Source organism: Mirounga angustirostris, unplaced genomic scaffold (assembly GCF_029215605.1).
Source record: "Mirounga angustirostris isolate CCGP_5_RB_7025 unplaced genomic scaffold, mMirAng1.0.hap1 SCAF_3, whole genome shotgun sequence".
Taxonomy (NCBI): Eukaryota; Metazoa; Chordata; class Mammalia; order Carnivora; family Phocidae; genus Mirounga; species Mirounga angustirostris.
Window position 1 is genome coordinate 144,397,366 of NW_026991711.1, and position 14,351 is coordinate 144,411,716.

At 41.1% G+C, this 14,351-nt stretch overlaps 1 protein-coding gene across 1 annotated transcript in view; it reads left to right on the forward strand.

The window, feature by feature from the left end:
- ITGA4 (integrin subunit alpha 4) overlaps window positions 1-14,351 on the forward strand; it is a 79,599-nt gene that overhangs the window by 50,933 nt on the left and 14,315 nt on the right. Inside the window, exons 17-18 of the mRNA XM_045868414.3 lie at window positions 1,883-1,959; window positions 13,400-13,550. Coding sequence (XP_045724370.1) covers window positions 1,883-1,959; window positions 13,400-13,550 — 228 coding nt within the window. The remainder of the gene's footprint in view (window positions 1-1,882; window positions 1,960-13,399; window positions 13,551-14,351) is intronic.

Below are 14,351 nucleotides of genomic sequence, written 5' to 3' on the forward strand. Positions count from 1 at the left end.
AAATATATTGCTAGGGAGCGCTCACAATGACAGTGAGTCACATTCATGAGGTTTATCTTCTCCTTTTTCATTTTCTGCCTCCTTCTCTCTCATTTTGTCTCCCTCTCATTCACTCTACCCAGATTCATCCAGTCTTGGTAGGCAAGTCCCCTTGCTGGCTTTTAATCCTTTATAAACATGAGTATTTCTGTTACACAACAATTTCTCCTTCAAATTCAACCATAGCCTTTACTAAAGCCACGTCCCAGGATCCATTGCATTTTGAGATGGATCTTGCATTCTAACCAGTGAACAGCCTTCTCTAATGTATTCCAGAGTATCTCCCTTTCACTTGCAGTGTGTTTATTCCCAGGAGTCCAGTTGTCTGGACCTTTACTGTCCAACAATGCAAAGACCTAGTCAACAGGATGTTAGGGGGCATGGTAAAAACATTCACTAAAGCATTTGCTAATGGCACAAGGAATGTAAAAGGCAGAAGGGACACTCCAAGGGCTAGTTAGCATCCTGTCTAGACAAGTTGCTCCTAAGTCACTTGAAGGTCTTTGAGCTTACAATCATGACTCTCTAGTCTAGAATGCTAGATCCAGTGAACATAATACCTTAAGGCAAGTTTTCTCAATATACTTAATGTATCTGTGGAAGTCAGTGTTTTCACCCCTCTGTTGAACTTTAGTTGTCAATATCAACCATTCTTAACTATGTTTAATAACGAAAAATGCAGCGTTGTAAGTACATAAACCCAAACCTTAGCAATTTGTAATTACATTAGAATAAAACTCTACCAGAGTGCCTGGGTGGCTCAGATGGTTAAGCGCCTGCCTTCAGCTCAGGTCATGATCCCAGGGTCCTGGGATGGAGCCCTGCATCGGGCTCCCTGTTCAGTGGGGAGACTGCTTCTCCCTCTGCCTCAGCTCCTCCCCCTGCTTGTGCTCTTTTGTGCTCTCTGTCAAATAAAGAAATAAAAATCTTAAAAAACAAACAAACAAAAAACACTACCTTTTGATTTTTAAAGCACCATGCTTTACAGATAAGAGTGATAGAAAAAAAAAATCATATTTACCTAATCATTTAGAGAAGGATTTACACTTCCTTTCTGCTTCACCAGGTCAAGGCAGGCTGTAGTCGGACGTGCTATTTGACAACATGCTAGTCATTTCCCATTTAATGAACCAAGCTCCTTCTCTGACTTTATAGATTTCTCTTAGCATCTCTCCACTTCCCTCTATTCCTCTCAGCTTCCTTTTTCTCTCTCTGCACTCTTTCTTTGTCTATCTTATACCTCAGGTTTTCCCATATACCTTTTCGTTCTCTGGGTCCTATTAAAATGCTCCAAGTTAAATAAATTCTGGAACCCTGAGGGTCAACTATCATTTAATTTTGTTCAATGTATCCTCAAAGTAAAATTTCTAAATTTCTACATTTTATTGTTTCCAATAAATATAAGCCCATTGTCCTACCATCTATGAAAAGTAAGTGCCATGTTTATTTGTAATAAGTGGATCAAACCGTAGCACCAGAAAATTGAGAGGAACTCAGGAAAGAATATCTTGGCAGCACAGGTTTTAAACACTGACCTTTAAAACTTTACCTCAATTTAATTAAACTCATTTTTTTCATAACAATTATAAAAAAACAATAATTTTTTCCATTTAACAAATTTAGGCCTTCAATTTACCTATTGGGAGAATCAGTTCCTTTAGCCCTACAGTTGTCATTTGGACCTGTGACTAATCCTCAAATTAAACTCTTCAAAAGGAACAAAATATGGCATTATCAATTTTGTTTCGTTTTTCTCATGTATCATAGATGTCTTCTTAAAAAAGTAGAAGTATCCCAAATTGTTGAACTACCATAAAAAAATACTGTCATATTTTATTTCCAGATAAACTTCGCAAGATTTTGTGCCCATGAAAATTGTTCGGCTGATTTACAGGTTTCTGCGAGAATTGGATTTTTTAAGTAAGTATAGTTTACTGTTACTCACCAAGATGGGCAATGGGTGTGTGCTTGTGGGTTCTAAAAAGAAAAGGACCAAGAACTACCCCTCAGGGATTAGCAGCATTCAAAGAATTGAAAAAAACACTCTCCTGAAAGAGATTAAGTGATCTATGTGTCACTCACACATAGATACTCAGAGGTGACCAGTTTTTGAAGAATGAGAACATGCGAGCACCAAGATTTTATAAAGCATGTTTTAATCTTCTGACCTCTCAGAAAATATTTCCAGATTTAATTGTGCTTGGGTTATCATGATTGTAGGTATGTTTTAGACATATGTAGGTGCCTATTAATAGAGTTTTGGTGGCAAAATGAGCTAACGTTCACTAACATATAATGCTTAGTTTTTTTTATCATCCAAAAACTGGTTACATAAGTCAGACTGATGTACAAAGCAAAAGAAATCCCTAAAGGTGTATGACAACATTTGAAAGGGAATAAACCACCTTGCTTGTCTAAATTCTTAGAAGAGGGAATAGTTAAAAGAAAATACATGTGTTATGCTAAGGTACATAGGTACTATGCCTACCCAGCACACAGTGAAAATTAGATAAATGTTGGCTACTGTTACTATTTTTTCATGGGAAATAAACCACTGCAATTTTGTATCACATCTAAATACCCTATTTTGAAATTGGTCTGCATACTAGAGGGAAGATGTGAAAAATGAGGACCAGAGAGAGAATCCATACTGAGGTTGAGGGCTGATTGGGTACAGGAAGTAAAAGAGGGGAAGGAGGCATCAGTGACAGGACAGGAAAATGGGAAACTATTTTGGGGAGGCGGGGATATGAAGGAAACAAGTTTAAATTGGGGCATGTTGAATTTGGTGGGATTTCTATATGCAGCTTTCCACTTGAAAATCTAGTTCAGGGTTGTATTTGGAAGTTGTCTACACATTAGCGATTTGTGAGCATGTGGGGGCCAGGGGTGGGGAATGTGTGGAAATGTGAATTCCATGGAGAAAAGAGCAAAGGATCAAGTTGGGGAGGGGACAGTTTTATTTAACGATCTTAGCAAGAAGAGGGAGTCCCTGGGGGAAAGTGCAAAGGTATCCTCAGAGAACTAAGAAAACCAAATCCATAGTGAAAGAGCCAGTGGAAAATACAGAAAAAGGGACTTAATATTATAAAATTTTGTAGAGAGATCAGCTAGCACAATGCCTGGGGAAAGGTCATGGGAATTGGCATTTAAAATGTGACTGGTGGGTGAGAAAAGGATGTTCCTGGCAATTTTTAAGATGGAAATTTCATTGCAGTAGTAGTCAAGTGAGAGTCCGTGTTTAAAGGGAAAAAGAATATACTGGGGACGAGTAGGTTCAACTGAAGAATTTTTATGTAGTGATGAAATTTGTTATTTATTTAATCATGGGAAGACACGCGCACGTGTGAGGGTCAGAGGCGGAGAAAAAACTAAATTGAAGAGGGAAATGTCCTTGAAGCCTGGGAGCACTTTTCAGACTCTACCAGAACGCTCCTCCGAAGCATCCGACCACTGCTCACTTCACCTTTGGCACATTTTTCGCTTTAAGTTCCACGTTGCCATCAAACTCACGTTCCCCTCCGACCTCTCTAGCTCTTTCTCAGTTGTCTTTTGAGGATCTTTGATTTTGGCTCTCTTGGATTCCTAAACCATCCTCTCATCCCTTTCTTACACCCTCCCCCCATTTTCCCTGGGTAATCATGCCCACAGCTGTGACCTCACCTGGCCTGTCTACACTGCTGTGGCTCGGATCAGTATCTGTTTCACACCCACACATGCAAGTGTCCATTAGACGTGTCCTCCTGGGTGCCCCGTCACTATCCACCGGCGACAAAACCATTAGTCCCCAAAGCCAACAACCTGGAGCTCAACCTGTGTTCTCTCTTTCTTATCCCTGACATACAATAAATTCCTAAGTTCTGTGACACTACCACTTACAGGTGTATTTTAAATATCCGTCATGCTTCTCTCTCTCTCCACCGCTCTTGCTCCACACCAGGTGCTCAGTATCCTACCCGGGTCACCAAGCTTTCCCACTTTCTGGGCTTCTGGCCTCTGATTTTACATTATTCTAATTCCTCGACTGTGGTATTTCCAGAGTGTGAGCTTTGTAACATACATTCTGATAACAGGGCTCCATGCGCTCATTAAAACTTTAAACTCCTTAATGCTCTTTCTCAACCATGCCATGGGACTTTTTTCCATCAATGACAGATACCTGTTGTTTGGCCATGCATGCTTCCCGAGCCTATCTTTTTGTTCCTCCCACTTATCTACCTGATTAACTCTCATTTGTCTTAGAAATTTCAGCTGTTTTTCTATGTCTCCAGCTATAGGAACCCAAGTCCTGTGACCCTAGTCTCGTTGCAATGACCCTCACCACCATTATTATCTGTCTCCACACTATCCTGTGAGCTGCATCAGGACAGGTTTCTGTCTTTTCATCTTAGTGTCCCCAGTGCCTAATACAGTGTCTGGAATGCTATAGGTGACTAATGTTTGTTTGCTGAGAATGGAACAAGGTCCTAAGGAAATGGCATAAAATGCAGTCAGACTCGGGTGGAGGAGTTAGCCTTAGAGAGAAGTTAAGATTCTCTACCTTGAGCTAGGAAATTATGAAAAGGTGCTTGACATAGATTAAGAAATCTCAATGTGGCAGGAAGGGAAATACAGAGAATTCAGGGATGGCCAGGATGAAAAGCGAGTTAATATATGGAAAGTGAGGGCTTTGAGGATGGATTTGGGAACTTGAAGGGAATGGGAAAAGATTCAAAATAGCTGTTAAGATAAACGGGATAGGAATGAGTAAAAAGGTTGACAAACAGTGTTGAGTACCCTGCTGGGGTGGGATCACATATGGCAGAGAATAAATTAATTATTTTCACTTAGGCAATGCCAATATAGCCTTGAGCATCCACAGTTAAGGGCCAAGAAGCCCTAACCTATTTGATTTATAATTGGACTTTATACTTAAATTATCCAGATTGGCTGCTCAGAGAGTCCAAAAACAATGACTCCTTAACTACTTTGTACCCCAGCGTGTAATGTGGTGCCTTTGTTGAGTTATTAGATGAATAATTTACAACCTTTCCATTCATGTATTTATTTTCTTCCTCAAATGCTTAGTTTTCTTGGTGTTTTTGCTGTCACAGGCCTTTGATAAGAAGAGCTGTGTGGGTGAAAGCTTATCTAAGCTACAAATAAGTAGCGTTTTCATTTTCTTCAGTCAGACACTCCCACTGTCCCCTTTGTCATCTTTCTCTGCAACCGCATGGCCTATGAAAAAATGGGACAGTGAAGTTTTTTTTAAAGATTTTATTTATTTGACAGAGAGAGAGAGACAGCGAGAGAGGGACCACAAGCAGGGAGAGTGGGAGAGGGAGAAGCAGGCTCTTTGCTGAGCAGGGAGCCCCTCGATCCCAGGACCCTGGGATCATGACCTGAGCCGAAGGCAGACGCTTAACCACTGAGCCACCCAGGTGCCCAGGACAGTGAAGTTTATGTGAAAATATTACTAAGAATGGTTCTTTTCTGAAGAATGAAAATACATCTTAATAAGATATGAAATAATTTGTCTTCAGTACATACTTTCTCACAAGAAATTATATTACCTACTTTTTTTTTCTTTTTTTTACTTTGAAGTGATAATATTTCTTGAAGTCTGTCAAATCCATTATGATTTTAAATGGCAGCCAGTGGTGGGGACACCAGTGTCTCTGAAAGTGTGGTCTTTGAGTCACCTTCATGAGAATCACCTGGAATGCTTAACAAAAAAGTGGTTTTCTAGGCCCCAGACCATCCAAATCAGAATCTATGGGCACCAGGCCAGAAACAGTCAGTATTAATATGGCTACAAGTGGTTTTTATCAAACTAAAATCTGGGATGCAATGTGGTGGTGGTTAAGAGTTTCAGATCTAGAGTCCAGCTAACCTGGTTCAAGTTTATCTACCATTTATTAGCTGAATGGACTTTTTAGAGAAGCCTTTTCACCTCCGTAAACCTCTTTCTTCATTAATCAAAAGGTAAAATACTACTACTACTCTATAAGATTGTTTCAAAAATAAAATGCAATACTGCAAACCAAGTGCCTAGCACAAAGCCTAAAATACATGAAGGTTCATAAAAGTTATTTTTGATAACATTGTTATTGGGATGTGGGTAGACCTTGATTTAAAAAAAAAAAAAAGTTTCAGTTTGGCCATAAAATGAAATAACTGCCACTGAATCCTCAACGTTTTCTGCATGTGGACTGGTGGTTTCTCCAGAGTTGAATGTTTCTTTCTGTGCCAAGAAAGCCGCTGATGGACTGGGTCAGTAGTTGGCTGTTTTGTGAGGTTTGAAGTGGCATGGATGCCAGGGAAAAGTGTAAGTCCCACATCTTTTGCATCAACTAGGAAAGTTACAGGCTATCTCTGTGAGGTAAATAACTTATTTGAGGAATTTTCACATGAAAACTCTTCATCAAGCTCTAGGCCCCCAGGGAAGGGTTCCGACAAACTGCTTTGCCTTGTAATAAATTCTGCTCTATCAGACAAAAATATGCCTCTCCCACGTAGAAGTCCTCTCTCCCTGCTCGGGAATAGTAAGCATGTGTGACGCTTGCTCTGCACATTGTACCTCCACGGGCACTAAGGGCATTTCGTGCCTCTGAGCTACAGCCCTGCTTCAGGTCAATGCATTTCCTCAGCAAAGAACACGAGTTTCTGAGAACTGCCATAACAGACTGCCCACAGCCAACCAAGCAGCGCACGCGCACTCTGTCTCATGTGCTCATTAACTTGAGGCTTCTTCCTGAAGGTCTAAATTCTCAGGACAACCAGCCCCAATCGTCTGGGCTTGCATAAGACAAAGATGAGCAAATATTATTTTATCAAGATTACAAATACAATAGCAGGTATTAGCCATTGTATAGAAGTTTAAAATCAAGTCTTTCATATAGATGACTGATCTGGATGACACTGCTTCCCTTCTTTACCGCAGTCATGCGTCCCAGGTAAACGATGAAGGCTTTTCCTGAGCAAGTGCGTTCATTATGTTAGGACTGCTTTAAAGTGCAGGTAACAATACTTGATGAATCATGACTTACATAATAAAGGCACTTAACTGTTTTCGCATAATAAGCAGGAGGTGGCTACAGGCTTAATGGTCAGCTACCAAAATCTGGACATGCGTGGTTATCTTTTCAGTTTTCTTGGCTTTTCCCTCCTGGTCCCCCAAAGGCTGCAGCAGCATCAAGGTTGCCAACAAAAGAAAAGGGGCAAGAGCAAAATTCTGTGTCCACTTGAGGCTGCCTTCTGGGAAGGGAAGCACCTTGGCAGACCTCTTACTCTGATTTGCAGGACCTTGTCATGTGCTCATTCCTGAATTATCATAGATCAATCATAAGTCATTCCCTGAAACTGAATGAGGGGCTTCTCATCTGCAATAGCACAGGAGTACTGCCTTCTGCTGAATAATCTGGGGTTCTTCTAGCAGCTTAGAAGGGAAGTTACTCTTGGGTAGATAGTGCGCAATGGGCAATATCTGCCACTATGCTGTTTGTCCCCAAAAAAGCAAGTCTATCAAAATTATCCATTTTTCAATTGGAGATGGTAGGAATATATGCCTCGCTGATCTCAGAGTCTTGAAAGTTGAATTATATCCTTTATACACTAAAACATGCTAATTACTAATTGTATCATCCACTCTGTTCTCCTGCTCTACTCCTTGGGACCTCAAGGAGTCTACCTTTATTCAAATGCGATCTCCTGAAATGTCGATTAACGGACATATTCTAGTTGATGAGAATTTTCCAGTATCTTCTTCTCCCCTGAAGTCAGTAGCAAAAAGGGCACGATTTCACATGGGCCTGAAGGCCACTTGCTGCAGCCTAGTTTTTTGGTCAAATAAATGACTACCGGGCCTCGACACAGGTACATCTCTGTTTGCATTATATTTTGTTCTAGCATCTTGATTAAAAACATGTTAGCTATGAAGCCCTAATTCATCTTATCAAGGCAAACCGCATTCATTATCCTAAGACATGAGGAGAATTTCTTGCAAAATAAAACAATATTGTTCACTTAGGGAAACCATAGAGCCTGCTGCCGAAATGCATCATTTTTCTATTCTTCCTCTTTCACTTATTAAGTTATGATTCTGTATGTACACAGTACCCTGATTTGCTTAAATTATGTGGATTCTGGGCTGCTTTGTAAATTTCAAGAGTGCATTATGCATGTTTTAATGAAGAATGAACCACGATTCCCGGGGAAAGCTCGGGTTCAGCCTTGTCGCACTTCCAGATGTGCACCTGGTCCTTTCTTCTGAAATCACATAAAAAGCTGGTGGGTATCTTTCTGGCAGCACCCGGTTAATGAAGCCAGATACAGTAAGACATATATTTTAAAAAGTAGAATCATAATTATGGTAATGTGGCAAAATAACTTAAAAATGGAAAATAAACCGGGAGTCTGGCTGCTGAAATGGGAGCACTGTGTTTCTCCTTAATTTGCTGTTGTCTTGGAACCTAGCTGTTTATGCAGAGCTGTCACCTTCTGTTGCTTGTCTAAGTGCCAACTTCTTTCCCAAAGGTGCTCAGTGACTAATGCTTTGGTTACCAGCCAGAATATTTTATAAATGTCTATTTCTAGGCAGCTCTTCCACAAGTCTTAATTAAACTTTAATGTCAAGCTGAAGTTTACTTTTAGAACCTCTTAGGTTCCTTCCGTTGTAACATGATTGTGGAGCAGTGGGGGGAGTGCAGGACCACCGTGTTCTCGCACATTTACTTGTGCGGCCAAGCAGATGCGTACTTAGGGAACACAAAGGTTTGCAACACGGGCATGAGGAAATCACAGGTGTTCCCTGAAATGGTGGGAGAAAGAGCGTGCTGTCACTGAGTCCGGTTCCTCCACCCTAAAAGGATAGTCGTGCATAGGATTACTGGTCTGTTAGTTATTACACATCCTTCCAGAAAAGATCCAGTGTCCCACACCCAGGGATCAGAAGCTAGAGATGCTGCTATGCACCCACCTGTTCTTCGTTCCTTCCTCCTCGATGTCTCCAATACCAACCCAGGAACTCTGAGGTCTGGGGGTGGGGGGGCGGGGGGGGGTGGAAATCGTCTTCTCTGATGCTGCATCTGATGCCACCCGAAATAACAAAGCCTCTATCATTGTCAGAATGATCAGATTTTAAAGATAATGATGTCCTGTTGTGCGCTTATTTTTAAACTAATTATACTTCTCAGATGTTTCCACGGCAAAGCCAGCAAACTTTTTCCATGAAGGGAGAGTTAGTAAATATTTTAGGCTTTGTGGGACAGAGGTCTGACTAGGCTACTCACCTTGGCCATCATAGTGCAGAAGTGGCCGCAGTGAGTGAGCATGGCTGTGTCCAGTAAACCTCTCTTACAGCAGTCTTTGAGACCCTACTGTAGGTACACTTGCTTTTTACATGACCGTTCTGTTGTACATTTTTATTTTTTTGTATATATACTATAGTGCCTTATAGTATATTATTTAAATATAATTTGTTGGTATAATTTAAGCTGGGTGCCAACATTAGCCAGAGTTAGAGATGTTCAGGAGTTGATCCTGGGCTCACAAACTGTAGGGGTCTGCTCCTAGACAGACACAAAGACTAACCCAACAGAAATACATTTGTATGTCCACCAAAAGACTGTAATAGCTCCCAACTAGAATTGCCAAAATTCTCAATGATCATTGAATGGATAAAGAAAATGTGGTATGTTTACAGACTGATACATAACACCATTGAGGATAAGCCATTTACAACCCTGCGCATCTGTAGAGATTAATGTTCTAAGCAAAATTTTAAGTACAGAAAGCCTGATACGTAAAAGTTAAATACTTGGTGATTCCACTTATAAGAAATAGAATACCAGGGGCGCCTGAGTGGCTCAGTCATTAAGCGGCTGACTTCAGCTCTGGTCACGATCCCAGGGTCCTGGGATTGAGCCCTGAAAGGAAGGTGATGGGTGGGGACAGTAACTGGAAGGGAGGAGCACAAGGGCATTTCTCTCTCGTGCTGGTAATACATTTTCTTGATCCAGGTGCTTTCATTAGTGTATTCAGTTTGTAAGAATTCACTGAGCTGTGAATTTTAGGATATGTGTGTTTTTCTATATGTGCTATCTTGATCAATAAGTGTAAAATGGAAAAAAAATCAGGATAAGAGGGGCAGAATTTTTAGGTATAAGTGAACTGTGCAGCTTCTTAGATCTCTGTCATCAGAAGTAGAAGAGTGGGGAGAAGGGTCTCTAATTTGTTCGCATATTCTGAAGTTCATGAAAATAATTACTCCTCAGAAACTATACTCTTTCCAGGGGCACCTGGGTGGCTCAGTCGGTTAAGCATCTGACTTCAGCTCAGGTCATGATCTCAGGGTCCTGGAATTGAGCCTCTAGTGGAGCCCCACGTTGGGCTCTGCTCTGTGGGGAGTCTGCTTCTCTTTCTCTCTCTTCCTCTGCCCCTCTCCCTGCTCGTGCACATGCTCTCTCTCTCTTTCTCTCTCTCTCTCAAATCTTTATACTCTTGGGGTGCCTGGGTGGCTCAGTTATTGAGCGTCTGCTTTTGGCTCAGGTCATGGTCCCAGGGTCCTGGGATTGAGCCCCACATCGGGCTCTCTGCTCGGCGGGAAGCCTGCTTCTCCCTCTCCCACTCCCCCTGCTTGTGTTCCCTCTCTCACTGTGTCTCTCTCTGTCAAATAAATAAATAAAAATTTTTTAAAAATCTTTATACTCTTTCCAGTATTGATATTGCCATTAATTTATTGGTCAATTCAGTAGCTGTATTGCCACTAAAATATTAGGTTGTGTGATGGGGTACAAATCATATGAATGTAGTAGTAGTAGTAGTAGTAGTAGATGTTTATTTAACGAAATATTTGGAATGTGTATACTGTCACGGAATAGATAAACATGGCTATCATTTGGTAAAACTTATAATGATGAGTTAATGAACTTTTTTTTTACAATCATTTATCCAGTAATTTCTCCAGTTTTTCTGATGTTTTTCTTTAGTGTTACCTGACCCTTTTTAATGTTTGATACAGTTATATACCACATATATTTTTTTGAACACTGTGTTTATAGGCTCTGAGAAATCAGTGATAATCATGATCTAGCATCTTCTCTCCAGAACTTATTCTAGTGATGAGAAAAACCAGACAGTGTGAAAACACTAGCTCAAAGGGGTGCCCAGTGTGCTGGGAGAAGGAGAGGAAGAAGCTACTTCAGTTAGGGGGAATGCAGGGCTGAGGTATAAGGGTTAGAAATGAGTATCAACTGGAAGAACTTCTCACAACTATTACCACTTAGCTGAGTCTTGAAAAGAACAAATCAACCAGAGACACGAAGAGGGAAGATGTTAAAGGCAGAGAGAGAGAGCTTGAAGTAAGATACAGAACACAGGTGTTTGGATACCTGTTTGCAGGTAAGTTTGGCTGAAGAAAGGAATGAGCTGTGCAGTGGAAAGTGTGGCCTTGTGTGTCGTGCTAGTACGTTAGCATCCTGTCTTGACGGCGCTAAAGCACAGTAAGGAGGCACAGGACATTGTCAGGTTTGCTTTCTGGAAAGTGATCCTCTCTGGCAGTGTGAAAATTGGATTGGAAAAGGAGGGCTTGAGAAATCAATTAAGGCTATAATCCATGGTAAGTTGTGAACTTCCTTTATGTTAAAAAAAATTAAATAATCCAAAAATTAAATAAACCTAAATAATCAGAATGGTAGAAAAGCAAGAAGCAACATGCCTTTTCTACCTTCAGGCAAAGTGGTTCCCTGCCTCGGTTTCCCAGAGCCCCTCATTCACAGCTCTTTCCTGTGGATTTATAATAGTTGTTTACATTTGTCTCTACATCTGTCCTTTACAAGCTCTACAAAGTGGGGATCTTTTAAACTATCAGGGAATAATGAACGTGATGATTATATAGGAGCTATCAGTTATAGTCATTCATGTGTCTTCAAATAATGGTTACAAGCATAAATTTTGAAACCTGTTCTTTAACCCTGTTCTCAAACACCCTTTGTTTTAAATCAATTCACAAATAACCGTTAAATGTGGACTCTGTGTTTAGCACTTCCATAAATAGTTTATTTACATACTAATCTTCTATACAGATGTTGATTCAAATGCTACAATGTAAACATGAGGAAACATTCTCAAGTACTGGGTGAAAGGTTACCTTTCTTACTTCTAGGATTACCCTCAGCTGACACTTTGCTTTGGGTCACATCCTTCATTGGTTGAACCAATTTTTTTTTTTTTTAAGATTTTATTTATTTATTTGAGAGAGAGAGCACATGAGAGGGGGGGAGGGTCAGAGGGAGAAGCAGACTCCCCGCTGAGCAGGGAGCCCGATGCGGGACTCGATCCAGGGACTCCAGGATCATGACCTGAGCCGAAGGCAGTTGCTTAACCAACTGAGCCACCCAGGCGCCCTGAACCAATTTTTCTACATTTTAAATTCTTGGATAGAATCATCGTGTAAAAGTTTTCTTTGGGCTCCTCTAATGCTCTCATTGGTAAAGAGAACGGGCTGTGCAAGCATTTACCTGGAGACTTTAGGACATTCCGGCTGCGGTACTTTGAAGAAGTTCTTTACACCTCAACTTCTGTATATATAAACATGTTGTTCTGAGATTTCATGGGATGTGCATGAGCCAAATTTGCAGCATAGTAATTATCACTGCTGCGGGTGGCGGCTGAGGCTTCAGAACGCTGACCCACCTCCTCCCAACTTGAAGGCCTGGGGCCAGAGTCCGAACTGGCACGGGCTTTCTCATAGGTCCGGATTTGCAGCAGTCTTCTCTTTCCAGGGCGCGGGATGGTGAAGCATGGCTGCAGTTCTGGTTTTAATTTGGTCTAGTGATTGGTCGCGCAGACCAGCCTTCCATAAGAAACGAATTGTAGTGCAACAGACTGTAGGGGCATCCACTTGCTGGGCAGAGCCGTCCTTTCCCGGACTGTGCTCATTCCCCCAGAACATCCTGTTTGGCTGGTGTTTGTCTCTGGAGTCTCCTTTCTTCCCCAGTTCCCCCCATTTTCCCCTTTGTTTTGGGCAGCAGCTAGTTCAAGGTATTTCAAGAGGTAAAGAAAAGAAAGCTTTGCTTTTAGAAAAATATTGTGAAACAGTGAGGAAAACATGTTAAAGCTATAGAAGTGAAACAGAAAGGAGATTAACTTAATTATGACTAATTAAAAATAAACTTCCTGGGTAATAGCTGACTGAATTTATCTGAAACATGAAAAATTGAGTTCTTTCTAACATGAATGGGTATCTACTTGTATGGGCTCATTTCCCCCGTGGTGTTTTTCCAAATTAGTATTTTATGATCAGGATAAATGAGGCGATGGGATTTTTATTTCCCAAACATTACTTGTTACTAAGTAACATTAAATATTACTTAATTTTTAGGCCACATGAAAATAAGACCTATCTTGCTGTTGGGAGTGTGAAGACAATAATGTTGAATGTGTCCCTATTTAATGCTGGAGATGATGCATATGAAACCGCTCTGCACATTAAACTCCCCTCCGGCCTTTACTTCATTAAGATTTTAGATCTGGTAAGTATCAAAAACCATAGCATGATACTATATTTCATTTTTTAAAAATGTAAATGGTATGGGACCCTGGGTGGCTCAGGCAGTTAAGCTTCTGCTTTCGGCTCAGGTCATGATTCCAGAGTCCTGGTATCAAGCCCCATGTCCAGGCTCCCTGCTCAGTGGGGAGTCTGCTTCTCCCTCTGCCTCTCTGCCAGCCCTCTACCCCAACTTGGGCTCTCTCTCTCAAGTAAATAATTTAAAAAAAAAAAAATGTAAATGGTGTATAATCCATTTCATGGACGCGAGGCCTAAATATTTGCGGTGTATGCAGACTTATCACTAGAGCTTCCATTGATTTTGAGACTTCCTTCTTGCTCCTGATCAAAATGATAAGTTCCTTGGTATCTGAGATCAAAAGAGTTTGCTTCCCTCTTCCAGCTTGGGTGCCACTGCTTTTCTCATTGATGACCTGCTTATCTGGTGCCATGGTGCCACTCTTGTTGGCCGGGCTCCCTGAACAAGCAATATTGGTCCTTCAAGCTGGGCGCCCAGAGTTACTGCTCTGCATTTTACAGTCACATACCCAGTCTTGTTCCCAAAGAACTTCTAACAAATACCGTACAACCAGCAGTCCCCCACAAATTCTGAAGTCTTGGTGTCAACCAGAGCACAGGCAAGTTCTCTTTTCCGGCAAGAGTTTGAAGCACCTAGAGCACCGTGCCTCAGTCGAGAACAGTTAAATCTATCAGCAAGGCATTAATAAGGTGGATTTCAAAGAGAAAAGCCTCAGTCACTTTCTCCTTTGATGCCTCTTTTCCCTTA